Source organism: Mirounga leonina, unplaced genomic scaffold (genome assembly GCF_011800145.1).
Source record: "Mirounga leonina isolate KUSES-001 unplaced genomic scaffold, KU_Mleo_1.0 Mir_114, whole genome shotgun sequence".
Taxonomy (NCBI): Eukaryota; Metazoa; Chordata; class Mammalia; order Carnivora; family Phocidae; genus Mirounga; species Mirounga leonina.
In genome coordinates, this window is record NW_023270265.1 from 54,846 (window position 1) to 80,965 (window position 26,120).

The following is a 26,120-nucleotide window of genomic DNA, read 5'->3' on the forward strand; positions in this document are numbered from 1 at the left end:
GAGAAGCAGGGCATGCAGCGGGACCCTGCGAGGCAGACAAGGACCAGACCCGTGTGCATGGCTTGGGGTCAGGGAGGCAGAGGGTGGCCAGGCCCGAGGAGACGCTTGAGTGGTGGGAACCTGGGGAGGGGCTACAGCCCGGGGTGGGCAGGGGAGGAGTCCCAGGAGTGGGGGTGGGAGCGCGAGCCACTCTCCTTTCCTAGGGATGTGGGGACCAGCAAGTGACCGACCTGGGATGAGGGTGAAGGAAAGCAGAGAAACTTGGAGCAGGAGCACTGAGGAAAGGGAGGGCAGACCATGGAGCCTGGGGACAGGTGGCTGGGGGTACTCTCGAAGGCCTTTGATTAGGGAGCTTGGAGCTGGGGTTCAGCAGGCCACCTGGGTGGCAGGCAGTGAAAATTGTTCTGGAGGCAGGGACGGATTCAGGTACGGGGCTCACGGAAGCCAGGGGAGATGAGCTTCCCAAGGCAGGAGTATGGTGCAGGAACGGAGGAGACTCAGGGTGGGGCTCAGAGGCATCTCTGGTGGCAGAGTGCAGAGGTGGACCAAGCTGCCCTGGAGGAGGAGGAGGGGGAGGAGGAGGAGGGGTGGCGTGGGAGTTCAGGCGCGGAGCGCTGGAGGGCAGGTGTGGCTGGCTCCTGTGGCTGCTGTGTTGAGGCGCCCAGACCTGGGTGGCTCAGAACAACAGCATTTTATTCGCACGTTCTGGCGGCCAGAAGCCGCAAACAAAGAGGCCAGCAGGGCCATGCCTGCCCCGAAGACTCTAGGAAGACTCTTGCTTGCCTCTTCCAGGTTCCCGGGGCTCCCAGCAGTCCTTGGCATTCCTTGGCTCCTGGCCGTGTAATTCCGGTCTCTGCCTCTGTTCGCATGGCTCTCTCCCGGCCTCCATCTGCATGCCCTCTCCTGCTTCTGAGGACGCTAGTCCTTGCATTTGGGGCTCACCCTGATCCGGTATGACCTCATCTTAACTGGTGATATCGGCCAGGACTCTATTTCCAAATCAGGTTACATTCGGAGGTTCTGGGGAGACATGAATTTGGGGGAATACTGTTCAGCCCGCTATAACCGGGCGGCCGGGGGTTGCAGTGGTGTCAGGAGCCTGACCAGGCCTTAGTAACGGCTGCAAAGAAGCCCCTTGGAAGGAGTCTTTCCCACAGCAACCCGGGAGGGGTAAGGTGTTAGCGTTGAGGGCATGGGCTGCCTGTCTAGGGGGTTTGGGGCAAAGGGAAGGAGGGGCCTTGTGGCTGGAGGCCATGAAGTCAGAGAGGTTTTTCTTACCTTTCCGAGAAGGTAGGCCCAGCAGTGAAGGAGAGAGAAAATGCAGGCAGGGAGGGTGAGCATTCATGGTGCAAGTCTCCTGGAGGTCAGCATAGGCTGGGGGAGACAAGGTGTGCTCCAGAGGGCGCTACACAGAGGCAGGGGAAGGTAGGGAGGCTCATTCCAGAAAATCTCAGCAACTCTGCTTATCTTCTGGCAGGGATTCCAGGGAGATGTGAAAAAGGATTGCAGGCTAAGGAGGGCCTCTGGGCCACTAAAGAGCAAGATTTTAGTGGCCTCAAGGAGCCGGGGCCTGGAGATGGCCCACGAGGCCGAGCATCAGTGGGCTACTGTTAGAGCCTGGAAGCCGTGCACACAGGTCTGAAGAGGGGCCCGTCCTTAGAGTGGCTGGGTCTATCTGGCCGGCATCCTTCAGGGCCTTACGTGTCTGACTCTGACCCGCCTTTACTCTGCCCTTGGGCCCCTGGCCACCTATCACACCTGGGTGGATCGGGTCTCCTATGTCCCTCACCTGTCTGGACCCTGGAACAGGTATTGTCCAGCTAGCCCTCCCAGCTCATCCACGACCCCCTCAGCTTTCCTGGGCCAGTGTCCCTGAACACGGGGCCTTGGAACCCACAGGCAGGACGCCAGCTGCACCCCTGGGGGCCACCTGCCCTCTGGTCCCTTCCTGGCCGATGCCAGGGCGAGGGCGCCTCTCCACCACATCCCAGGCTCAAGAGCTTGGCGATCAGAAAGCAGCAAGTTTGCAGCAGCAGACTATTCTTGGCTCCAGCCCGCTCGCTGCTGCTAATTTCATGCCCCTGTGATCCAGGTAACGCTTTGCTGCCTCGAGTTGCCACCCCCGGGCCTGAATCGCTTTTTCTCGCCCCGCAGGAGCCAGCTGCCTCTGCTGCTGTGCTCTTGAGGTGGGGGCTGCACGAGGCTGCCGCCGAGCCTCCCGGCAGCCGGGCTCCGGGTTAGCCTGCCGCAGCTCGTGGCTAATTGGCTGCACTTATTTCAAAGTGCCCAAATAGCATTCAGGGGAGAAGCAGCTTACCCGGGGCCTGCCAGAGATAAATGGGCTCATTTCGGGGCCTCCCTGCCCGAAGAAACCTCTTTACCTGGATGCTGAGCCTGGAATTAAATTCTTCCAGAAGAGACGCTTAGCACGGAGCCGCTCAGCGTGGCGGAGGAGGGGAAACGTTCCCCCTCGTAAAATGGTCCTCACATCTGGCCAGCTGGCTCTGGTGGGTTTTTAAATTTTGTTTGAAGAGCAGCTCTCCCCTTTGCTGGTGTTTGCAAGCGGGGCCAGAATGTAACAGATGATCATGACTTTCCCATCTCCATCACCAGGGGATCAGGCGCCCCGCACCCAGGCCAGAGCGGGGCTCCCCTACACCTGCCAGGCACCCCGGATCTGGGTTTTGAGCCCTGCCTCCACTGGGCCTGGGAGGCAGGGCTCTGCGGGAGTCCACACAGGTCAGGGGGGAAGCTGGAAGCCTGCCCGGCTCTTCCCAATTCTCATGTCCTCTGGACCGTGCTCTGTGCTCGTCAGTGGGCCGTGTCCATCCATTTCGGGTGGCTGACAGAAACGAGGGCTCTTCTCCAAATCCTTTTTCCTTTAACTCTACTCAGAATCACCGCCCTGTGGAAATGCCCTGGGGAATGGACCGTGGGTTTTAAGGAGCAGAGAGTTAACTGCAAAGGGGAGAAAAATCAAACCCTGTTGTTTGCTGGCTTGGGCTGAGCCATGTGTAAGGGCTGGGGCAGAGAGAAGACGCTGCCCTGATGGGACCTCGGAGTCTGCAAGCCGATTCCTACTCACTGCTGGGAAAGCACATGGACTGCCAGTGCTGGCCACTGGGGCGTCCTGGTGACATGGTACCATCCCAGGGACAGCGTTTGGGCCTGTGCATCTGTGAGGCAGGCCACCTCAGCTAGAGCCGCTAAATGTCCCCCCACCCCACCCCACCCCTGTCCTACATCAGAAGATCTGCCACCAGCATGTGCCAGGTAGGCGCCTCTGTGCAGCTCATCCACCTGTTAGCCTCAGGCTCCTTATCTATAAAATGGGAGCAAACTCAGCTCTGCCTTGGGCTGCATTAAGAGCAAAGGGACTGGGGTCTGTGCAAGCCACATGTGAGCGGTTTTGCTCACTGGCAGTTACCTGGTACTCGGCGGGGCTTCTGTGCCCCCATGTGGCTTACCTGCCCCATGCCAAGATTGACTCTGGTGTTACCACTTCCAGCGTGCTGAGCCCCCAGTGATTGAAGCAGGCAGGGAGAAGGTTGAGGGCAGGGAGCTTAGAGGAGAAACACGAGGAACAGAAGTTTTCCTCTTTCTTCCTCATCTGGGCCTCGCCTCCCGTCAGGTTGGTGAATTCAGAACGGTGACCGATGGGGCCGCTGTCTCCCATCAGCACCCTGAAAGAGAGGGGTGGGTGCCGTGGCTCCATGACCGCCTCTCCTGGGATGTCTGGGCGGGATGCACAGCACAGTGCAGTTGATTCCTGTCAATGCCGAGGAGGGCCTCAGGGAGTCTGTTCCAACAAAGGGACTTGGGTCCGAGCCATAAGTGGCAAAGAAGCATCCCCCGGGCCTTTGCATGTGCTGTTCCTGCCTCCTGGAGTGTGGTCTCTCTCCCTGCCAGCACCGCCACCTCCCCATATCCTTCTGGCAAACTTCCCCTGACCTTTCGGGCTGCAGTCCAAGAGGGCCTCCTGCAGGAAGCCCCCCTGGGCCCCTCCTTCCCTCCTCCCACCATGCCTTGTGTCCCCTGTACTCCAGCTGCAGGACGGTGCCAGGCTACATGCTCCCAGAGGATAAACACCAAGCCACCAGCACAGTGCAGGGCACACAGGGGTGGCCACAGCTTCAGGGAACAAAGGAGTGGGTTGCTGGTTGGATGGGCAGCGGCCGCCGGCCAGGCGGAGGGCCGTGGGATTACCAGCCTCTGGGGCTCCCGACCTCTGAGGCAAGAGAACCCTGTTCCGAGAGGCCCTGTCATCCCATCATGTCCTGCCCTGCTGCTCCCAGCCGTCTTCCAGCCCTGCCTGCTTGCTGAGTCACACAGTCTCCTACCTACAGGAATGACTCCCCAAGATGTAGGTTTTCCGTGGACTGTATAAGCAGGCCTACCATGTGGCACAGCCGTGAGGGGCTTCATTCATCTCGTCGCTTTAGGATTGGTGCTCCCTGTGGGTGTGCAAAGCACAGACTCTGCTGTCCCCCGAGGTGGCCCAGTGCCACTGCCCGGGGGCTCTCCTCCTCCCTCCACTCCTGCCTGGCCGGCGCTGGCCTTTGGGGTCTGGAGGTGGAGGCCATGTTCATCAATCATGTTGTGGGGCACCTGGTATGGTAAATAACAACGGAGCCTCTTGAGGGAGCTCCTAGGAACCAGACCCAAGTGCAGGTGAACTGTGGCATGAATCATCCCCACACATTGCATGACATAAGATCGCCCTATGGGATGGAGAGGACGGATTGCTTTGGAGGGGGCAGGACAGTTGCCAATGTGCTTGAACCAATATTCAAATGTTCTTACATTGCCTGGAGTAAAATGGGAGAAGGGGGCCCCAACATCCCTTGCAGGCAAATGAGACAAACCCAGGAAGGAAATGCCCACTGCAGGTCTGCAAAGGGCGTAATCCAGGGTGGATAGTAGGGCCTTCACTGCTGGATGTTTCTTAGAAAGGAGCCCGAGGCCACCCGTTATGTGTGAACCCCATCTCAGGGTGAGCCGTCCTAGGGAAACAAGAGTGGGGGAAAAGGGAAGTGAGGCGGGGGTGGGAGAGAGCAAACGCAGGCTGGCCCCAGCTTTGCAACCAAACACAGCTGCTGGCTGCTCAGGCACCCAGCATGAATCCAGAGAAGTCACATGGGGCCACCACATTTTAGACCAGGTGGTTGGGGGAGAAGAAAGTCAAGAAGTTTATCTCTTGTCTCCTTCCCACTTCCCGCCTCTCATTGGTCAAAGCCTATGTCATGGGGCTTTTCCTCTCCCCGATTTCAGAGAGTGTCACCTGACCCCTCCCACCGTCACCCAGGGAGCAAGAGCCTCAAGGGTGCGGTCCGGCAGTGTGCAGCACAGGGCTCTGTCCCTCGCAGTCGGCTCCTTCTCTGGGGGCAGTGGCTTTATGTCCGTGGGACTGAGTAGCAAGGCAAATGGACCGCAGGGCGGGCAAGGTGAGCAGACTGGGGTGGCATGTAAGCTAAGTCCTGTTTCTTGGAATCGGCACAAAATGAACCTAATTTCAGCAAAGGAGTTGATGAGGAAAGGCTAAGGGGACTGATGTCAGCAAGCATAGCCTTTGTTTCCCTCACGGGCAGATACACTGGTCTTCATGTCTAGCAAGATCAGGGTCAGCTGTCCCTGTTTTCATCGAGAAACCGAATGTAAACTACAAGAAGGCAGCAAGATGCAGAAAAACCCTGGATAGTAGGAACTCAGCTGTCCAAAGCCCTTGTTCATGAGGAATGTATTGCTGTGTAACAAAAAGCTGCACGCTTTAGCGGCTTAACACGACACACGTTTATTTTCTCACAGTGCCCATGGGCCAGGAGTCGGGGCATGGCTTGACGGAGTCCTCGGCTCTGGGTCTTACACAGCCACAGTCAAGGGCTTAGCCAGGGCTGCGGTCTCCCTGGAGGCTCGGCTGGAGAAGGATCACTTGCAGGCTATTTGGGTTGTTGGCAGAATCCAGGTCCTTGCAGTCGTAGGACTGAGAGCTTCAGTTTCTTGCTGGGTGTTGGCCAGAAACCTCTCTGAGCAACTAGGGGTCACCTGCAGTTCTTGCCACTTGGGGTTCCCCAGGATGCCCCTTGCATCCTCTAAGCCATCAAGGGAGGAAAAAAAGAGTCCAGGAAGACAGGTGCTACCATCTCACGTAACATTATCCCATACACATTATCCTGTATGTCTGCCCCTTTGCCGTATTCTCTTGGTTAGAAGCAAGTCACAGGTCCCACCCATACTTAGCAGAGGGTGTCACATACAAGGGCGTGAGCACAGGAGGCTGGGACTATGGGGGCCACCTAGAGAGTCTGCCCACCACGTTTTGCTAGAACTCTACTTACAGGCAAAAGCATCAAATAAGTAACCTCCCTCCCCCCCCATCAATATGTTTATATCAGGAACTAAGTTAAAAAAAAAAAACAAAAAAAACTCCACGAGGTGTGCTGAGTCAGCCTACGCAACCTTCTACAGCCCCCAATATGTATCAGTAGGAAAATGGTCCAGGGTCCAGTCCATTCCGCCCCTCCTGCCTGCTCTTTGAAAAGCCAAGAAAATGGGCTCCATCCACAGAAAGGGAGGCAGAGCCTTACTCCGTTGTCAATATTTTAAAACGCTTTCCAACATTAAAAGGACAATTTTCTGCTTAAATATCAACAAACCAGAACATGCAATTACCTAGGAAATCCCCATTCTTAAAATGTTCAGGGAACCTGAGCCTGCTTGAAAAACAAAGGCAGAGATTCTGCATCCCATGCAATAGTCGTTTGTAGGCTTGCCATGGAATGAGCAGCCACTGAATGAAGGGAGCCCCGTTAGGGGGCTCGGATTTGGGGCCGTCTTGGTTGGCCCCCCACCTGCGGCTGTCTCTTCCTCGGGGCCTTTCTCCGTGGCTCCTGCCTGCCGCCTGCCTGGCCTCACGTAGGCTCAGCCACTGTGTCAAGACGTAATTGACTGAGTGCCTCGGACCAGTCCAGGCTCTACTGAGCCCATCAGGGCAGGAACAATGAGGTGGCACCTCAAAGGAGGAAGGCTATTTCTAAGGCTCATGGTTGACGGACCGCACTCACTGTGATTACCATTTTAATGGCAAGGCCACCACCACCTTATATTCAGGGTGCAGATTTCAAAGACCACAAAGCACTCTGCAGGCTTTAAAAAGAGACCCTGGAACAATCGGTTTCAGACCAGAAGGAGTACATTATATCTTTCTCTTTTGGGCTCCACGTTGCAATCAGACTGTTTCAGAAAGAACAGCTCTGACCCTCTGTGTCAAGGTCTGACTCAGATCCCACCTCCTCTGGGACCTTTCCCCAAACCCATATTCACTCCCATTCTCTCATGTGATCCTCCTCCCTGGTCCCACTCCCCCACCCAGAACCCCTTCTAGAACTCACCGCTCCTACCTCTGATTTGGCAAAAATAAAAAACAAAAAAACCCCACAGAATTCTGACATCTCTTCCCGTGGTGTTTTGAGATGAAAATACCTTCACACTCTGTATTACACTCCCAGTGGGATGCTTCCTTCTTAGCGGGCAGGAAGCGTGTCTCGTTCTCTGTCGTGATCCCCACAACTGCCACCGTGCTCTCACATTGGCGAAGTTTTTGCACGCATTGTCCCTTGCGCTGGGCACATTTGTAACTCAAAATATCACCTCAGTTAAGTCCAATTTTGTGAGCTTTCCAGACTAGAATGCTCACAGCTTCTCTTTTATTTTTCAGATTAAACAACATACTTAATATAAAGCTCTTGTATCAGGCACACAGGAAATGCTTCATACGTGTGATCTATTCTCACGGCTTAACACCCATAATCATTACCAACCTGGGGTTCATGGTTTGACATACAATGACCAAAGCCAAGATATGTCAGCCCTTTTTGATTTTTTTTTTTTTAAGACAGGTATATTGAGGAATAACGGATATGCAGTAAAATCTATCCTAATGAGTGGACAGTTCTCTGAGTTTGGAGAACCAGGTGCAATTGCCATACAGTTTCTTTAGCTGTAAATTCCAGCACGTTATAATCTGGTGCTCTTCCTCGTGTGGTCTCATGCACGCTTCATCAAGAATCCCCTGCAACTGCTTCCAGAAAAATACCCTTTTCCCTCCTCTTGGCTAGTCTAGGAGCCATTTCCCAAAGTGGACTTGACCTTGGGTAGCATCTCTCCGAGGAAGCAAATCCAGAGTCAGAACAAAGTTTCCCCACAGTCATCAGGGTTGGTGTATTTCTAAGAGGCCCCACTTGGTTGCAAGAACGCGAGAATGTGGTTGGGTTATAACAAAGTGCATTTGGATAATTGAAATTTGGCGGGAGGCAAAGCAGGCTGGTAGGGCACAGTCTCTCTGTGTGCACACGCTCCCAGTTGAGTCCTGTCCCCATTGGCTCATCTGTGGGTGGGACAGGTAGAGTCGGGGGGAGCACGGGCTGCAGAGCATTCGGGGCCTCTCTGAGGGCAGGGACAATGTCTTATCCTAACTTACGTCCCCAGCAGTTCGCACAGCTCATATTGGTATCTGTTGAGTGACCTTGTAAGTGGTCGTAGGTCGCCATGGGGTGGGACCATGCCGTCTTGGAGCAGACCTGTCCATCACTCATTGGTTTCTGAAGACAGTGGGGAGAAGCCCCCCAGGAGGAGCCCTGTCTCCGCTCTCCGGGGGGCCCTCCCGTCCACCCCCGGTGACATCAGCAGCCCCCTCACTTCTGTGCTTGCAGAACTACTTTGAGAGCTACCTGACCATCGCCTCCACCGTCTCCTCCATGCTGTGCCTCATGGCGAACTTCCTGCTCGTCAACAGGTAGGCCACGTTCCTTCCTCCGCCAGCCCCCGCCCTTCGCCTCCAGCCATCTCCACGCGCCTCTTGCTCCCAGCTGCTGCTTTTCTGCCTGCTCCAGGGGCAGCCCCCCAAGTAGGAGGCCTACAGGGAAGACTGAGAGGTCAGCCCAGCGACCTGGGGCCCCGCCGAGGGAAGCCGGGGCAGGGAGCTGGACTTTCACTTCCCAGTCACACACTAGGACACTGGGTCAGCAGCCAGCGGGAGGCATGTGGGGACCCGGCTCTTCCTCCTTTCCCATCTGGGGTGCCTGTCTGTCACCAGCTGCCTGGGCTGCAGACGGGGTGGCCCAAGGCCAGCATGTGGATGGCGGGGTAGGCCCGGGGGGGCAAGGCTTGTGGAAGCTGGTCTTCCAAGCATTTTTTTTTTTTTAATTTTTAAAGTGTATTTATTTTAGAGATAGGGATGGGGAGAGCCGGTGGGGCGGGGAGGAGCAGAGGGAGAGGGACAAGCAGATTCTGCACTGAGTGCAGAGCCTGACACAGGACTCGATCCCACGACCCTGAGATCATGACCTGAGCTGAAACCAATAGTCAGACACTTAACCGACTGAGCCACCCAGGCACCCCTCCAAGCATTCCTCAGTGTGGGAAGTTAAGAGCCTGGCACCCCACAATTCTGGCTCTCTCTCCATGGAATGGCTCGTATTGACTGCTCACAGAGGCTCAGTGGGGACCTCCTGACACTGTGTTAGAGCAGGGGCTGGGAGAGAGCCCCAGAGCTGCGCTGTGGAAGAAGGAATGATGTAGGAGACAGCCGGGGAGGTTGGCATGGCCCTTAGAACCCACCGGGGAACTCTTGCCATCCATTCTCAATTTAGGTTTGCAGGAGCACCAGCCCTAGCTACTTTGCCCACATTTCCCCTAAGCTACCGCCAGGAACCTTCTCTGGGCACAGCTGCCTGAAACCTTAGATCCCTGATGGCAAATCAGTTCAACTCCACTAACTTCGCAGTGCCGGCCTGGATCTCTGGGGGAACAGGACTCCAAGGCAGGTCTGGCCTCAGGGAATGTGCTGCGATTGAATGGTGGTGTCTGCTCTGAGCATAGGAGGAGAGAGGACAGCATGTGGGCTAAGCCTGGATAGACCGGTCCTTCCAACCATTATACTATGGGGCTATTGCAATTATCTGTCGTGGCAGTCAATGATCCCCAAGCGTGGTCGTGGGTTAAAACACTAACAGTAATGAGTATGTCTCATGCTCTGGGCATCATCAGGCTCAGTTGGAAGCTCTGACTTGCTGTCTCTGATGTGGTTGCAGAAAGCTGGGCTGGGCTGGAGCTGCTGGCCCTTCTCCAGCACCCATCTCTTTCTCTTCTCTTCTACTCTCCCCTCCCCTCCCTGTGGTCTCTGGTACGTTGGTCTCAGGTAGTAGGACTTTTCGTCTTGTGGCTGAAGAGCACGTGCTCAAGAGAGCAAGGCAGAAGCTACGTGGTTTTTGTAACCTAATCTCTGCAGCCACATGGCGTCACTTATGCCCGACTCAGCTGGGCAAGCACTCCCCAAGCCCACTTGGTTTCAAGGGGACATAGACCCACCTATCAATGGAAGGAGAGGCAAAGAATTTGCACCCATTTTAAAACCAAAGTGCAGGCTGTAAGGATGAAGAGCAGAATGGGGCCCAGATGGCCTGAGGGCCTTGTGACCCCAATCATAAACCAGCTGACCCTAAACCCGCCTCTTCGTGCCTTCCTCTGGCACACAGGACTACCCTCAGTGTCCTTGAAGGTGGGGTGCAGAGCAGGGCCAAGTGTTCTTTCAGCACTGCCGGTCCCTGGAGGGAAGAGCTGTAGGAAAGAAGGCAGGAAGAAGGGAAGGGGACACAAGGGGAGGAGGATGAGGAAGAGGCGGTGACAGCTGAGGTGGTGGAGGGCCCCTTGGTCTCTCACCACCCCCCTCCTTTCCAGGACTCTCCCATGATCCTCTCTGTCCACTCACCTGGCTGGCCCTGGGGACACGGGTTTGTCCAGCAGGGACAGCCCAGCCTCGTATAAGTGAGAGCCCCCACCCCTTCTAGATTTGGCGTCATTGTCCGAGCTACAACAAGGGGTGACGCCTGGTGACACACAGTAACCTGAGAGGGAAGCCGTGAAAGTCAGGACTACACCCAAGACCACAGGACCAGTGAGGGGAGGCCCAGGCGACGTTGTACCTCCTCTGTGGTCCTGAGATCCTGCAGCTCAGAAGCCAGCCTGGGACAGTGGTCAGCAGGGACAGGGAAGGTCGACCCTCAGGACACTGGAGTAGCGCTTCCGAGCGCTCGTACCCCTTAGAGCTTTGTCTCCTCTAATCCTCCCAACAGCCGGAGAGCAGGCGACTCGGTACCTGTTTTACGGATGGGAAGATAGGCTCACCGAGGTCACGTGGCCACTAACAGGGTGAAGCCAGATGGGAACTGGGACCCTTCTCACCCCACACTTGTACTTGGAAACTCTGGGTCCCCCAGCTGCTCCCTGCGTCCAGAGCCACATCTCAGAGCCTTCTGGTGAGGGCCTCTGCCCTGTCTTCAGGCAGCTGGAAGGAAGGAGGTAGTAAAGGAGGTCTAGGTCTGTGGCCCGCCCAGGCAGCCACCCTCCCAAGGTCAGGCAGGCTGCTGGCTCTGAAGGCTCAGCATTATAGGGTATCTTCCAGAAGGTTCAGCCCACCCCAGGGCCTACCCTTGCCCTCTCCTGCCTATAGGAGAGGGGTGAAGGCAGTGTGGGGAACGCTTGTGGGCCTCCGTCTGTTTCTGGGTTGTGGGAAGATGGTTTGGGGCTAAGCTGTTTTTTATTTAATGTGCGAGATTGAAATGTCTCCTTTTTTCCCCTCCTGGAGAACCCTGGCTTTCTCTGACTGGCTCATCCATAATCTCCAAGTGTTTTATTATGTTAAATCTGTAGCATCATAAATACTTATGAGGAGGATTTACATTTGAGAGACTTATGAAGAAATCAGCCCCCTGGGGTCCTGAGCCCTCTCTAGCAAGGGGGTGGGGAGCCGGCAGCCCTCTCCCAGAATCTCACATTCGTGTGGCCTGCCCCAGGGTCCCAGGGGCTGAAGCAGAGTGAGGCCAGCATGCCCCCATTACTGCGTGTGGGGTGGGCTTCGTGTGGCATGTTTCATAAACCCTTGTCGGCATTGAAGAGAGCCCCACGCAAGATCCCTGAGGACCTGGGGCCCAGAGATGAGGCTCAGGCGCAGAATGGGTCACGTGGCAGGTAATTTGCGGGCAAGGAGGAGGCCTGAGCAGGCAAGGGACCTGTGGGGCCTGTGTTGCTCCTGTCCTGCCTTTGGCACTTACCTCCTCACCTCCCACCACCCTGGGGGTGCTGGGCGAGAAGTCCCCCAGCTCTCTCCAGAGCAACCTTCCTGTAGGGACAACTAATTACCTTGTTGTGACAGGCCCCAGAGAGCTCCTGGGATGCCATCAGCATTCCTGGCGTGGACTTCGTCTTCACCAGGGCTGAGAGGAGGTAAGGTTAGAGACAGAGGCTACTCCTAAGGCTGGCTGGAAAGAGCAAATGTTCCCAGTGGTCTCCCTGCCATGCTTGGGGGGGGTCAAGAAGCAGAGAGTCTCCCTGCATTGCTAATAGCCCTTGCCTGTCAGTTTGTGCATCCAGCGGATACTCATCAGGTCCCTCCCAGGCCCTGTGTCCGCCCTGGGGCGGGGGGAGAACAAGACAGGAGAGCACTGTCCTGGCAGTACTCCTCATGTCTTCCAGTCTGCCCTGGGCTGCCTTCTTGCCCCAGGGGTCTGGTAAAGCTTTTTGGCCTTGGTCCCCACCCTCTCTCTCCGCTTGATTGTCTTAATATTTATAATTGTAAATGGGAACGTTATGTTGACCCAGGCTCTGGGCCCTTGCTGGCTCTTATCTTTGGGGTATCGGGCAGCTCCAGCTGCTGGGAGAGGGTGGAGGGCACTGTGTGACACGGTTGAGTGTGTAGAACTACCCAGAACGTCAGAGGTAGGCCTGACCACCAGCCTCCAGGGCTCCTGGTGTGCATTTACACCGGATCCTCTGGGCCCCCAGGGGTCCAGGTGCTCTACCTGGCTGCCCACCAGCTCCTGCCCAGGATGAGGCCCCTGCAGGCCCTGGGAAGATGCATCGTAGTGTGGGGTTCCCCAGAAACAGCCCCTGGAACAGGGATTTTAAGTGTGAGCAGTTTATTTGGGAGGTGAGGGTAGGAGAACGGAGAGGGGGAAACGAGAGGGGAAGGCAGCCAATAAAGGATGGCTTACCAAACCAGCTCCCACAGAGAGAGACCCAGCTTGACCTGCCTGGGGTCTCTGGGACCCAGTGTGGAACACACGCCTGAGAGGGAGGGAGCTGGAGTATTTATCCACCCACACCCCCATCACTGGTTGAAGCCTGCTCTTGGGAGTGTTAATTACCTGTCACTTGCAGCCTGCTTCCTGGTAGAGGGAGGGTGCATGGACGGTTCACCCACCAGCTAGAAACCTTGATGTGCCTCTTTGTGTTAACTTGTACTCTTGTAACAGACAATAGAGACACAAAAAGGATTTTCTCATTCTTTACGTGGAAAATTAAAGTCAGGGCTGCCTCCACACATTGCTGGATCTAAGGGATTACATATGTCTCCAGGGCTGTCCTTCTCTTGCACTGTCCCTGGGCTCCGTGTGTGTCTGCCTGGCTTCATCCCAAATGTGGTCTCTCTCCATGCACCCGGCCAGGTGGCAACCAGCAGCCCCCAACACGGTCGTGGCAGAGAGGGCACTTCTCTCCACCTTTCAGCCCTGGAGAGCCCTCCCTGGCCCTGCCTGGCTCACATGCTAATCCCTGACCTAATCCAGCGACCCGCCGCATGGCATGGGACACTCCAGTCACCCCAGACCCAGTCATCATGTGTCCATCATCTGTGGCTGGGTCAGGGGTGGACAACGTGGCCGGTCACCTCTCCAGAACAACTTGGCATGGAAGAAAGAGTGTTCCTCAGGGAAGGGATGCTGGCAGGCGAAGCCCACACGCCCACCCTGGACCCTACTCTGAGGGTCAAGCCTTGGCACTTAGCAGGTGGACCAGGCCCTCCAGGATAGGGCTCCGATTCCCTCCAGCTTCTGCTCTCAATCTCACCTGCAGCCTGAGGCTAGCCTCGTTCCCTCTCACCAGACGCGTGCACTCACATCCCAACACACCTTACACTCCAGCTTAGGTGCCACCCCCAGAAAGACTGTGCCACCCCCAGAAAGACTGTGCGACCCCCGGGCTGGGTTCTGTGTCCCCTCGGATGCCCTGAGGCCCTCCCGCTGCAGCACTATGCACACTAAAGCAAAATGCCTGGCCCTCGTCTGGCCTGGGGCCGGGTCATCCCACACAGTGCTTGACACACAGGAGTTGCCCAACACACGCTCGTGGAACAGGCGCCGGAGAGAATGCATGTTGGCAGACAGCCCTGGGCGGAGGTTCAGCAGACCTGGGTTCTCCCTGCTCCCCACGAACTCACGCTGCGACCTTGAACTGCCTCCTCACATCCTCAGGCTTCCGTCTGCCCCTCACACAGCAGAGGCTGACCCCTGCTCTCCCTCCAGCAAGGATCAGAATGAAGATCAGAGAAAACTCAAGGTAGCCTGGAGCCACAAAAGCACTTTGGAAAATCCTTGCTTCTCCTGCTCATCATTTCACACCTATTTATGTACATATATATGTAGGTACTTTTTTTTTTGCCTTTCAGGTCTTTCTTTTTTATCAAAAAAAAAATTTTTTTTTTTGCATCTATAATCTGGCTTTTCTCCCAGCCCCCACCCACTGGTTAGCAGGAAAATTAACCAAACATCCAATCCGGCTTAAAGCTTAGTCTAATCTGATGATTTAAACAGCCCCTTTCAATGATATTCTCTCTCCCTGGAATAAAAATGTGCTGTTTGCAGGAGAGCCAGCCTTCTCGCTCCTCCCTTCAGGGCAGTGTCTGGGCGGTTGGGGGCTGGGAGGGGCGTATGGTTTGTGCTGCTGGTGTGGGGCTGGGGCCGGGGGCCGCGCCAGCATCAGCGGCTGCCCGTGGCGACTGAGACCATCACAGGAGAATCCTTCTGCCCTGGCCTGTTCTGGACTACCCATATTCCCTTCCTTGGGGTATCGGGCAGCTCCAGCTGCTGGGCGAGGGTGGAGGGCACTCAAGGAAGCAGAGTGTCCTTCTGAGAACACAGACTGGAGCCAGCCCTCTCGGGGTCACAGGGAGTGACCTTGAGCAAGTTCTTTAGCATCTCTGACCTCAGTTTCCTTCCCTGTATGTGCGGGACAGGTAAGAGGGCCTGTCTTACAGGGCTGGTGCGAGAATGCAACAAGTCAGCATGTAGAAACATTCCGAAGAGTACTTAGCACAAATTAAGTACTATCTGGGTAATTGCTATATCATGATGATGATGAAGATGATGATGATGATGATTTTCTGCTCGTCTCCCTCCTCCCCCCACTGCTAAGTTTTGGGAGAAGGAAGCCCCGAGGGTGGTTGCTTCATTGAAACACTAGGCAAAGCCAGTGGGAGCTCAGCCCTGTGGTGGGGGAGCAGGGGCTTGAGAGCCCTCCTGTCCTGTCCTTGAACCTCACAGCAAGATGAAAAGAAGCAATATCCGCCGAGCATTTGCCCTGAGCTGATATTGCCCCCTGCACTCTGCACACTCCCCTGCAGAGACCCTTACAACCACCCTGCAGGTGGATCCATTCTCCTCCCTGCTATACAGATGCAGAAGCTGAAACCAGAGAGATTGAGTCACTGACCCAGGGTCACACAGCTAGTGAGCTAGGAAGGCAGGATTCAGGCACAGGCCTCCCGGCTGCAGAGTGTCCCTTAAGAACCTTCACCACCCGTGGCCCGGCTTGGGAGGCCCAAGGGGATCTCTGACCGCTTCTGGCGTCCCTCCCTCCCCGCACAGGGTTCCGATTCGTGTCCGTGTGCTGGCCTCACTGACTGTCATGCTGGCCATCTTCTTGGTGATGACTGTGCTAGTGAAGGTGGACACCTCTTCCTGGACCTCTGGCTTCTTTGCTGTCACCATTATCTGCATGGCGATCCTCAGCGGCACCTCCACCATCTTCAATAGCAGTGTCTTCGGCATGACCGGCTCCTTCCCCATGAGGAATTCTCAGGCGCTGATATCAGGTGAGAGCCGGACTCCAGACGGCCCACCAGGTCAGGCTACCTGGGGGTCATGCGGAGGAATCAGAGGTGAGAATGCAGCGACCCTTCCAGAAAAGGCAACAAGTGTTAGCTATATTTCCACTATCTATTATTGGGTAACAAAGCACCCCAAAACTTAGTGGCTTCGAACAATAGCAGTCAGTTCTTTGGCTCACAGATCTGCAGTCTGGGCAGGAGTCGGCAGGGACAGCTCTCCTCTGCTCCGCACGGCATCAGCCGATGGAGCTCAACAGGGCTGGAGACCCGCTCCCGAGAAACTCAGCCAGGCTGGGTCTGGGGCCGGGGCGCTCCACTTTGCCGGGTCTCGGCATGGCTTGGTGGGCTTCCCTGAGGCATGGTGCCTGGGTCACCAGAGCAAGCATCCCAGGAGACCCAGGGGGGAGAACACAGACCCACACGCATCAGCGGGAGAACATGAAAAGCATCCTGTAGGAAGAGCAGGTGGGAGGGAAGCCCGTTGCAGCCATTTTCGGCACAGACATCTGTCTACCAAGTGCATCTCCTAAAGCAGCATTCCTTTCTTCCCTTTCTCCTCGTCCCCACACCTTCTCCTGTCCCCTCCCTTCTCTTTCCTTTTCCTTCCTCTTAGCTTCTCCCCCCCTTTTTCCCTTTCTCATTTTATAGAAGTCCTACTATGTGCCAGGGATACAAAGATGAACAAGACCCAGCCTCTCAGGAGCTGATAGCCTAGCAAATAAACACCTCCATGACCCTGAACTTTGGCATTCTCTGGAAACACAGATGCACGACTTGGGCCAACCCCTTTGGCTGAAGTTTGATGCTGATCCTGAGCCCGTGGTCCAGGCCTTTAGCAGCTCTGTTCCCTCGCTCAGATGTCCCAACAAGATAAAAAGGAGGTGGGTCAGTAAGAATCTGTGCTTTTGCAGAAGACCACCATCCCTTAACGCCAGACTGGGGACTCAGCTGCTGTGTTCGGCGTCCGGGCACATCCCTGTTGCATGAAGGAGTGCTGTAAGCATTTGTCCACTTGAGAAGAATTTCACTAGGAATCTCTTCTGTGTCCATGAATTAATAACACCAGGCCGTATGTGGCAGGGATGACAAATACCTGGACAAGTGTGCAATCCCCGCCCCACGCCCGCACCAGTGCCAGACATCACTACTAGATCCGTATCTTTCCTCCTGAGCCTCCTGCCCCTTCTCAACTCAGCCCTGGAGCTGTTCCTACCTGCAGATCAGAGTTCAGATGTGAGCTCAATCTGCCATTTTGGACATAAGATTAGGCTTCTGGCTCTACCCGGGGAAATCCTTGGGTCTAAAGTAAAATAAAAGTGGACCCATTGCTAAGTTTCTTGAGTACAATCAATATGCCCCTAGCAGGGCTTTGAGAAGGACATGCCTAGCCTGAGGGAAATGGCCCGCGAGCATTGGATGTAATCTCTTCTGTCACCCGAGTCTGAGAGAAGCTCTTGTCCCCTCAACTCCCTCCATCCTGCCAAAGGATGTATTTTTCATTACAACCACATTGCTGGCTACATGTCTAGGAGCCAGGGACCAAACACCATTTGTGTTGGCAGGGGGCCCTTCGAGTTCATCTGGCCACCTGTGAATCTTCTCGAAAAGGGGACTCTCCTGTGAATGTTTCAGAAAGTCCCATTTTTTAAAAAGTTGAAAAGTCCGGCTCTTGCACTTTGGTATTGATTACCCCGGGGCCCTAAGTCAGTGTCCTCACTCTGCGGGGGCCGGGGGGGAGGGTTGGGCGCCCCCCACCCTGGAAAATCCGAGGTGGCCCCGGCTCCCAGAGGCCCCACCGCCACCGCCCCAGCCCCCGTCATTTCTCGTCCAGAGGAGCCCATCTGTGAATTCTGCACGTGTAGGCATGGGAGGAACAATTCATTTGTTTTGTGCTGGTGTTTTTTTTAAACCCCTCATTTGCATGTATTTCCATAACTGATGAGATAAAAGTAGGGAGTCATGAAAGATGAGCTCCCGGAGGCCTGGTTTGTTGTTGATGATAATATTGTAAATTCCCTACAAGTTGAGGAGAGAGAGAGGGAAATCAATAGGCAGTGATGTTAAGATCTGTTCCTCAGGGTAGCCGGCAAGTGTCTTTACTCTAAAGTTGAGCTCCAGTTCTTACAAAACACCCAGGTGGGATTACAGCGTCTCCGAAGTTGGCACCCTCTTGGCAAGGAGTTTACCCTGTCATTGCTGCTTTGATGTAGGAAGGACAGAAATAGCCGAACACCTAATTGGGGATCTGAGAGGATTCATAGGCCCTTCTGTGTGCTGGGCACCTTTCTGAATGCTTTCCGGCTCAGAATCCTTTTTATCTTTGTAAGAGCCCTTTGATGTGGGTATTACTAATATCCCCACTTTACAGATGAAGACATGGAGGCACAGAGAGGTTCAGTGACTTGCTGAAGGCCGCACAGCTGGAAGCGGTCGAACCAGGATTGGATTCAGATGTTCTGGTTCCAGAGTCTGTGCTCTTCGTCATCACTGTGCTAACTTTGATCTCTCTGCCATCCTTTCAAATCCTGATGCCGGGCCCTGCCCAGGCAAAGGAAGCTCAGCCACAGCGCCGTCGGGCAGAGTGTAGGCGAGGCCCTCAACCGTTGCTCTCCACCACTGCTCGTGCGACACCAGGCAGAAGGTGCCGCCTGGTCAGAGCTGCATGACAATGACAGGGCCGTCCCTGCCCACACAGACCAGTTTGCTGTTTGCTGTCTGCAGTGAGCCACCTCCTTGTCTCCCTGAGAATCAGTATCCTGGTCCTCGAATGCGGGCAGACGCATCCATTCAGCCCAGCAGTACAACATACTCACCAGGCCTCGGGGGACGGAGAGGACAAGTATTAGCCCCATTTTCCAGGCAGAGAAACAGAGGCGGAGAGGAGTAAGTGATCTGGGGGCATGCACAACATGTCTGACCTCTTAGTCTTGCCCAGCACAGGTTGACTAGCCACGGGTGTGAGGGTTCAACAGAAAAGTAAGGCCCACCCCCCACCCCCCCGCCTCCCAGAAGTGACGGTGTGATTGTGGCAAAGAAGGGGACCGGTGCTTGTTGAAAGGCGACTGTGTGTTGGGCCCTTTCCGGACATTCAGTCCTCAGAGCAGCTATGCAAGGCAGGGCTTGTTAGCCCCATTTTATAGACCAGCAAACTGGGGCTCCAGGGAGTCACATTAGCCCCCAAGTGGCAGCTAGTGAGCTGCAGGGTCAAGGGTCAGATGTACATCTGTTTGGCGCCCAGAGCCATGGATCCACTAGGTTGTGCCACCTCCTCTGTTGGTAGCAGTGAATGGTGGTGGCACGGAGTCACGTGGATCACGTGGCAAAGCCCTTGGCGAGAGAGAACATTCCATGTGGGAGGGCGGTTGCATGCATGTGCGTGTGTGTGTGTGAGAGTGTATATGAGAAAGCGTCAGCGCGTGCGTATGTGCCACACCTCCCGTGGGGTACAAGGTCAGTTCCGTGAGCTCGCTGGTGGGCCACATGGCGGTTCTGTAAGTGACGAGGACTCCTTGGATGGGATAGTGTTGCTCCGAGCCACAGGAGGGCCCGTGCTAGAACATTCCCTGAACGTCCGGCCCGCTTCGGTTGGTGGTGCTTTGGGCTGAGGGCCCGGGAGAGGAGCTCTCCGAGAAGTCCCGGCCCTGAGTCTGAAACTGCTGACTCCACCAGAAGGGCAGTCAAGAGAAAGGGAGGGTCCAGGGTCGGAGGTGAAGGAAGGTGGGCCCACTGCCCATCTCGGTGACGGGCCTGTGCTCTCGGCAGGAGGAGCCATGGGGGGCACCATCAGTGCCGTGGCCCTGCTGGTGGACCTGGCGGCGTCCAGCGACGTGACGGACAGCACCCTGGCCTTCTTCCTGACGGCGGACGTCTTCCTGGGGCTCTGCGTCGGCCTCTACCTGCTGCTGTCGCGGCTGGAGTACGCCAGGTGAGGCCCGCCTTGCCGTCGGGCGGCCCCCCGGCTCTGCTTCTACCGGCCGGACCTGCTTGCGATCTTCCCTTATCTGACTGGGTGGCCAGGTTGCTTTCTCGCTTACTGTGCATCTCCCCACCGGGGAGAGAGCCGCTTCCCCCCCCCCCCCCCCCGCCCACCACCACCACCACCACCACCAGGGCAGAAATGGTGTGGATTTTGTTCACTGCCGGGCCCCAGAGCCTCGGGCTATAGCTGGCTCGGTGTAGCTGCTCCGGGAATTGGCCGGGCCTGCAGATCCGAGAAGCCGGCTTTGTGCCGCAGCCCCCGCACGCCCCCCAGCAGCTGGAGTATGCCAGGTTTTGCACAGGTGGTGGGGGGGGCAGGCGCCCGAAGTGGGACTGAGGAATAATAGTGATGAAGAACAGCTCCATTCGCGGAGCGCCTCTGCCGCTTCTGCACTGTGCTCAGCCCAGCCTGATGGGCCATCTCTCATCCGGGGCTCAGGCACCTGTTCCTCGTGGGGTGCGGCACTAAGGTGCATCACGGCCGGCCCCGTGCACACACGAGGACCCCGGCTTGGCTCCGCGAGGTCGAACGACGTGCCTGAGTGCCTCCCTGACCCCAGAGCTGCGTTGTACCCACTGTCTCCCCAGGCCTCCCTCCCCCAGGGGACCTTTTCTCTCACTTCAGCCTCTCATGCTTTCTCTCTCTCATCCCTCTTTCTTTCGTGCTTCTTGCTTCTCTTTTAACAGTAGCCCCTAACTTTGTCTTGCATTTTATTCTTTACAAGGCATTTTCCGATCCACGTCGTATTTGGTGTAGGAGAGGGAGGAGTTATTTGCCCCGTTCTACAGGTGAAGAAGCGGAGCCAGAGAAGGCTGCCCAGTGGGCAAGCCGGCTGAGCTGGGGAGGCCCAGGCCCTGGCTCTGCCCTTTCCCACAGGGACCCATGTTGTATGGTGGCGCTGAGCTCAGCGGTTTATGCCTGGGTGTCTTTTCTTCACTTCTCACAACTGTGTGCAGTTGTTACCATCCTTCCCCATTTTACAGATGAGGAAACCGAGGCTTTGTAAGTTAATAGACGTGCCCAGGCTGCTCCCCTGGTGAGTCGCAGACCGGGGTTTGAACCCGGATTTGTTTCCACAGCTGTGCCCTTTACACCATGTTTGAGTCATGGAACGGACAGAAGGGGGGGGGGGGGGGGGGGGTCCCAGCTCTCCTGCTGTTTCCCTGTGTCCTGTTTCATGGGACTTCACATGGGTCTGTCTCCAGTGTGTGGCCAACCTTCCCCGTTCGCCTGGGACTGAAGGGGTTCCCAGGATGAGGGGCTTTTGGTGCTAAAACCAGGACAGTGTCAGCAAATGGGGACAGTTGGTCACCTTAGTTTCCAGTCTCACTTTCCAACTGAAATCCTCACAAAATCCTTCCCAACTGAGCCAGGGGCTATGCTGTCCCATGGAAGCTTCTCCTTCTTTGCTAATTAACACTTTGGTCAAGACTTCTGGGTTTACAGAAACGCATCTGAGGAAGGAGCTTTGGAGACAGCCGTGCTCCTGGGGCTGCTCAGACTAAATCGTAGTTAAAAGGGAAGCCCATGGGGGCTGCCCCCAGGAGGAATGGAGCCCCAGGCCGTGTGGGGGGCTGCTGGCTCGGGGAGGGCGACATGAGACAGATGTGGAAGAGCTTGATGAGGAAGAGCTTTGACCAGGGCACCTTGGGGCGGAGCCCTCTCAGAGCTGGGTGTCTCAAACATGGTGCAAAGGGCACAGCTGTGGAAACAAATCCAGGTTCAAACCCCGGTCTGCGACTCACCAGGGGAGCAGCCTGGGCACGTCTATTAACTTACAAACTGGGACCTGCCACTGAGTAGTGGGGGAAGTAAGAATACTCCTTTCCCTAAATAGTGGTTTTGGAACAAGACAGAGTTCAAGGCTGCAGTGCCCAGCTCAGCATCACACGGAAAAGTGGCTCGGAGGAGGAGCCCTCCCACCAACTCACTTATTACCCATAGGCACTTAGGATGGGTGGCTTGGCAGGGGGCTCAGAAGCTCACAGCTGCAGCACCCCTCCATCTTACAGAGGAGGAGACTGAGCCCAGAGAAGGGCGTCCCTGGCCTAAGGTCACATGGGGAGACAGAACGGGGGCTGAGACCAGAAGCCAGCCATCACCGAGCTACTGTTCTCCCAACCCCACACCAAGCCTTCTGTGTGAGGTGTGGTCATGCAGTCAGCCTATGTGTCTCCTGGCTTTCAGCATCTGAGGCCCAGAGAGGTTGAGTGACTCAGGCGAGGTCACACAGCAAGACGGTGAGGCCAAGTGACCCAAGTGTCTTCTACTGTGGTCAGAGTAGCAGAAATGGAAAATATTGATAATATTCAGTGTTGAGGATATGGGGGGAAAGACACCTTTATAGACATGCTAGTTATAATTATGTTTTGGAGGGTTACTCTGTGCCTGGAGATTTAGCTGGAAACAGGGAAACATGGTCCTTCTATTGAAGGAGCCAGATGATAAACCAGAAACTAACTCAATGGTTATAATTTGTGGTCAGTGTTTTTGAAGAAACCAACAACCGTGTAGAGATTAACAGGGCAGGTGACTGGAGATGGGGCAGGTGAGTGGTACAGAGCAGAGACAAATTGGTCCGACCTATTTAGAGAGCAATTTACTTGATAGCTATCAAAATTTTACAGACACAAACGTTTTGCTCCAGAAGTTCCTCCTCTAAAACTCTGCTCTACTGAAGTACATACAGGTGCAAGGTTGTATGTGTGGGACTACTCATCGCACCATTATTTGTAGTAGAGAGAAATTGGAGCTAACCTTAATGTCCGTCAGTAAAGGAATGGTTAAATTGCATATGCATACAATGAATATTAAATCATATGCATACAATGAAATACGCTACACAACAGAGGGGCACTGAGACATGTGTCTCCACGTTAAAGGTTGGCCACGAGATACTGTTCTAGACGCGATTATGTGCATGCATGTGTATACCATCGTTAAGGATGTTATTTGGGCTGTTAGGTAATGCATTTATATACTGTATTTAGGAATTGTCCTGTTGCAGAAAGTTTTACAATGTGTATAGTTTGATCCCACTTTTGCTTAAGAAACAGAACTAGGAAGGACATGTGGTGGGGGAGGGGGGTGTATGCACATCTGTAGAGCCACAGCCACCAGATTTTTAACCATCAGGACCCCTAAGGAGTGAGACCGAACAGAGGGGGCAGTTAGTGCTGCTTCCCTCTGTCTCTGCTCGTGGCCAGCCTTTCAGGCAGCACCAGGATGGGCAGGCCAGGGACCGTGGGGGCCTCCCTGTGGCCGCCCCGAGACACGCATGTCTGAGGGCTTCCTGAGGCTTTATGCACCAGGCCTGTAGGTCCCCTGCCATGTCCCTGGAAATCCCAGGTGAGCCTGCTTTCCGGGGCCCTCTGACCACGAGCCCTCTCCACCCACAGGTTCTACCTGAGGCCTGCTTGGCCAGCCCACGTGTTTTCTGGGGAAGATCAGGCACCCCAGGACTCCCCCAGCGCCCCTTTGGCAGCCCCTGGGTCCCATGACCCCTCCATACCACCCCTCCGCCCCATCCTGAAGAAGACAGCTGGTCTGGGCTTCTGTGTCGTCTACCTCTTCTTCGTCACCAGCCTCGTCTTCCCCGCCATCTCCACCAACATCGAGTCCCTCGACAAGGGCTCGGGCTCGCCGTGGACCACCAAGTTCTTCGTCCCCCTCACCACCTTCCTCCTGTTTAACTTTGCCGACCTGTGTGGCCGGCAGGTCACAGCCTGGATTCAGGTGCCAGGGCCCAGGAGCAAGGTGCTCCCTGGGCTTGTGCTCCTCCGGACCTGTCTCCTCCCCCTCTTCATGTTCTGCAACTATCAGCCCCGCGGCCGCCTGCACACGGTGTTCTTCCAGTCTGACCTCTACCCGGTGCTCTTCACCTGCCTGCTGGGACTCAGCAACGGCTACCTCAGCACCCTGGCCCTCATGTACGGGCCGAAGATCGTGCCCCGCGAGCTGGCTGAGGCCACGGGGGTGGTGATGTCCTTCTACCTGTGCTTGGGCCTGGTCCTGGGCTCGGCCTGCTCTGCCCTGCTCGTGCACCTCATCTAGAAGGGGGGTGATGGCAAGAACCCCGGTGCCGTGCGACAGACCCTTGCGAGCCCTGGTGAGATGGGGAGCGAGTGCCGGGAGGGCCGGGGCAACATGCAGAAGGGAGCTGCAGCTGGGCCGGGTGCAGAGCCGAGCACGCCCGGGCCTCCCCTCTCCCCGGGGAGCAGGCAGCCATGCCAAGCACACATTCCATGTGCAAGAGCTCTCCTGAGACCTTTGAAGGAGACCAAAAGACATCTGAATGGGGCACAGTGGCCACAGTTACTCAGGGGACAGTGGGCGTGCCTATCACTTTTCTAGCCGCTGGTTACATTCTACCTTGTTTTATAGCCTCTTGTGACCTTCTTCACCAGTGTTGACTCCAGGCTGTTACAAGGCCAGTGCCAAAACCCAACCACAGGCCCTTTGCCTCTCCCGGTCTTGCTCCCTCCAGGGGACAGCGTGATGTGACAGTTCCCAGCCCTCCCTCTCCAGGGGGTTCCCCTAGAATGGAAATCCCCTGGAGGGACACCTGGCGGCTCAGTCGGTCAAGCGTCGGACTCTTGATTTCAGCTCAGGTCTTGATCTCAGGGCCCTCTTGTGAGTTCGGGCCCCAATTAGACTCCACACTGGGTGTGTGGAGCCTACTTAACCCCCGCCCCGCAAAAAAGGAAATCCACTGGAATGGCCAATTGTCAGGCCCAAGACCCAAGGCTGTGTCAGACCCCTGCTTTCTGTTGTAAGAGAGTACCTGCCAACCAGACGGGGGACCCCAGAAAGACGGGCCTTCTAGGAATCCTCCATTCCCTAAACTTGGGCTCTAGAAGATTCCCCTGTCCTAGAGACTGAGGGGGTCAGGCCTGGGTGTTCAGACAGGGATCCTCGAAGTGGTCTATGGCTTGTGCCAGGGTGGAAGTCTTTTCATGTCCATGTTTACAATATGTCAAGCACATTGGTTCCAGGGCGTAATGAATACCTGGATATTTAATGAGAGCCTGATTGGTGGCTGGATTAGTCAGGGTCTTGGCAGGAAATGGCATACTCCAATTGGATAATATGAGGATATTTGAAGACAGGGTGTAGGAATCCTATGGGGTTGTGCTTTATATTCCCAGAAATAGTAAGGCCCTTCTACCCCTAACCAGGGCTAGGGACAGGGGGCATCTCCAGCCTGCTGTGACCCACAAGAGGTAGACCCCCTTCATCTTTCCCTCCCTCCCATCTCCTCAAAGCCCCTGTGGACTGAACCACAGCCAAGGAGCAGGCAGAGAGGTGGAGCCGAGACTTGGAGGGGCAGCAGGTGTCCCGAAAGGGGCCACCAGCCTCCCGGTCCCATATGCACATTCGGATAGCTCTGAAGCTTTGGCCAGCAGTACCGGGTGGTGTTCTGTCCTGGTTTGTCCTGGATTAGCTGTGTATTTTGAAGCTGATGTTGCAGCAGGCAACCCTCAGATTGTGTGCTCCCCGCAACAATGGTCTGACATGAGTAGTAATTTACATTTCTTCAGGTTCCTTGAAGGCTTCTGCAGCGCTGTTCCTTGGGGGAACAGGCTGGCTTGGAAATCCAAGAGAAAGGAGCTAGATCAGACCCAGGAGTTCTTTTTCGAGAGTCATGCAGAAAGAACAGAGCTTGCCCCCCAAGAAGCAGCAACCCCAAGAGCCATAAATCCACCCGCTCCTTCTCGGAAGAGCTCGGGCACCCCGGTATCCTGCAGACATCCGATTAGCCAGGGAAGTAATCCACCCAGTGGGAGCACCTTACATTCCCCACCATTTCAGGCTAGGATACACTCCCTCTCTCCGGCCACAGAATTAAAAAAGACACTCTTGAAAGGTTTTCTGAAACTTGATATCTAGAAGAAAAAAAAAATTTTTTTTTTAAAGATTTTTTTTTTTATTTATTTGACAGAGAGAGACACAGCGAGAGAGAGAACACAAGCAGGGGGAGTGGGAGAGGGAGAACAGGCTTCCCGCGGAACAGGGAGCCCGATGCGGGGCTCGATCCCAGGACCCTGGGATCACGACCTGAGCCGAAGGCAGATGCTTAACGCCTGAGCCACCCAGGCTCCCGAAAAAAATTTTTTTTAACTAAAAATAAATTCTCCTGTCTCCCCTCCCCTTGCAGGAGCCTGAAATCTCTCCCTTGGTTTTTCCACCAACTCCAGTGCTGGT

At 55.5% G+C, this 26,120-nt stretch overlaps 1 protein-coding gene across 1 annotated transcript in view; it reads left to right on the forward strand.

Moving 5' to 3' along the window:
- SLC29A3 (solute carrier family 29 member 3) overlaps positions 1 to 25,869 on the forward strand; it is a 41,029-nt gene extending 15,160 nt beyond the window's left edge. The window contains exons 3-6 of the mRNA XM_034986954.1: positions 8,709 to 8,791; positions 15,696 to 15,922; positions 19,700 to 19,862; positions 23,315 to 25,869. Coding sequence (XP_034842845.1) covers positions 8,709 to 8,791; positions 15,696 to 15,922; positions 19,700 to 19,862; positions 23,315 to 23,969 — 1,128 coding nt within the window. The 3' untranslated portion in view covers positions 23,970 to 25,869. The remainder of the gene's footprint in view (positions 1 to 8,708; positions 8,792 to 15,695; positions 15,923 to 19,699; positions 19,863 to 23,314) is intronic.
- Positions 25,870 to 26,120: the final 251 nt, after the last annotated feature.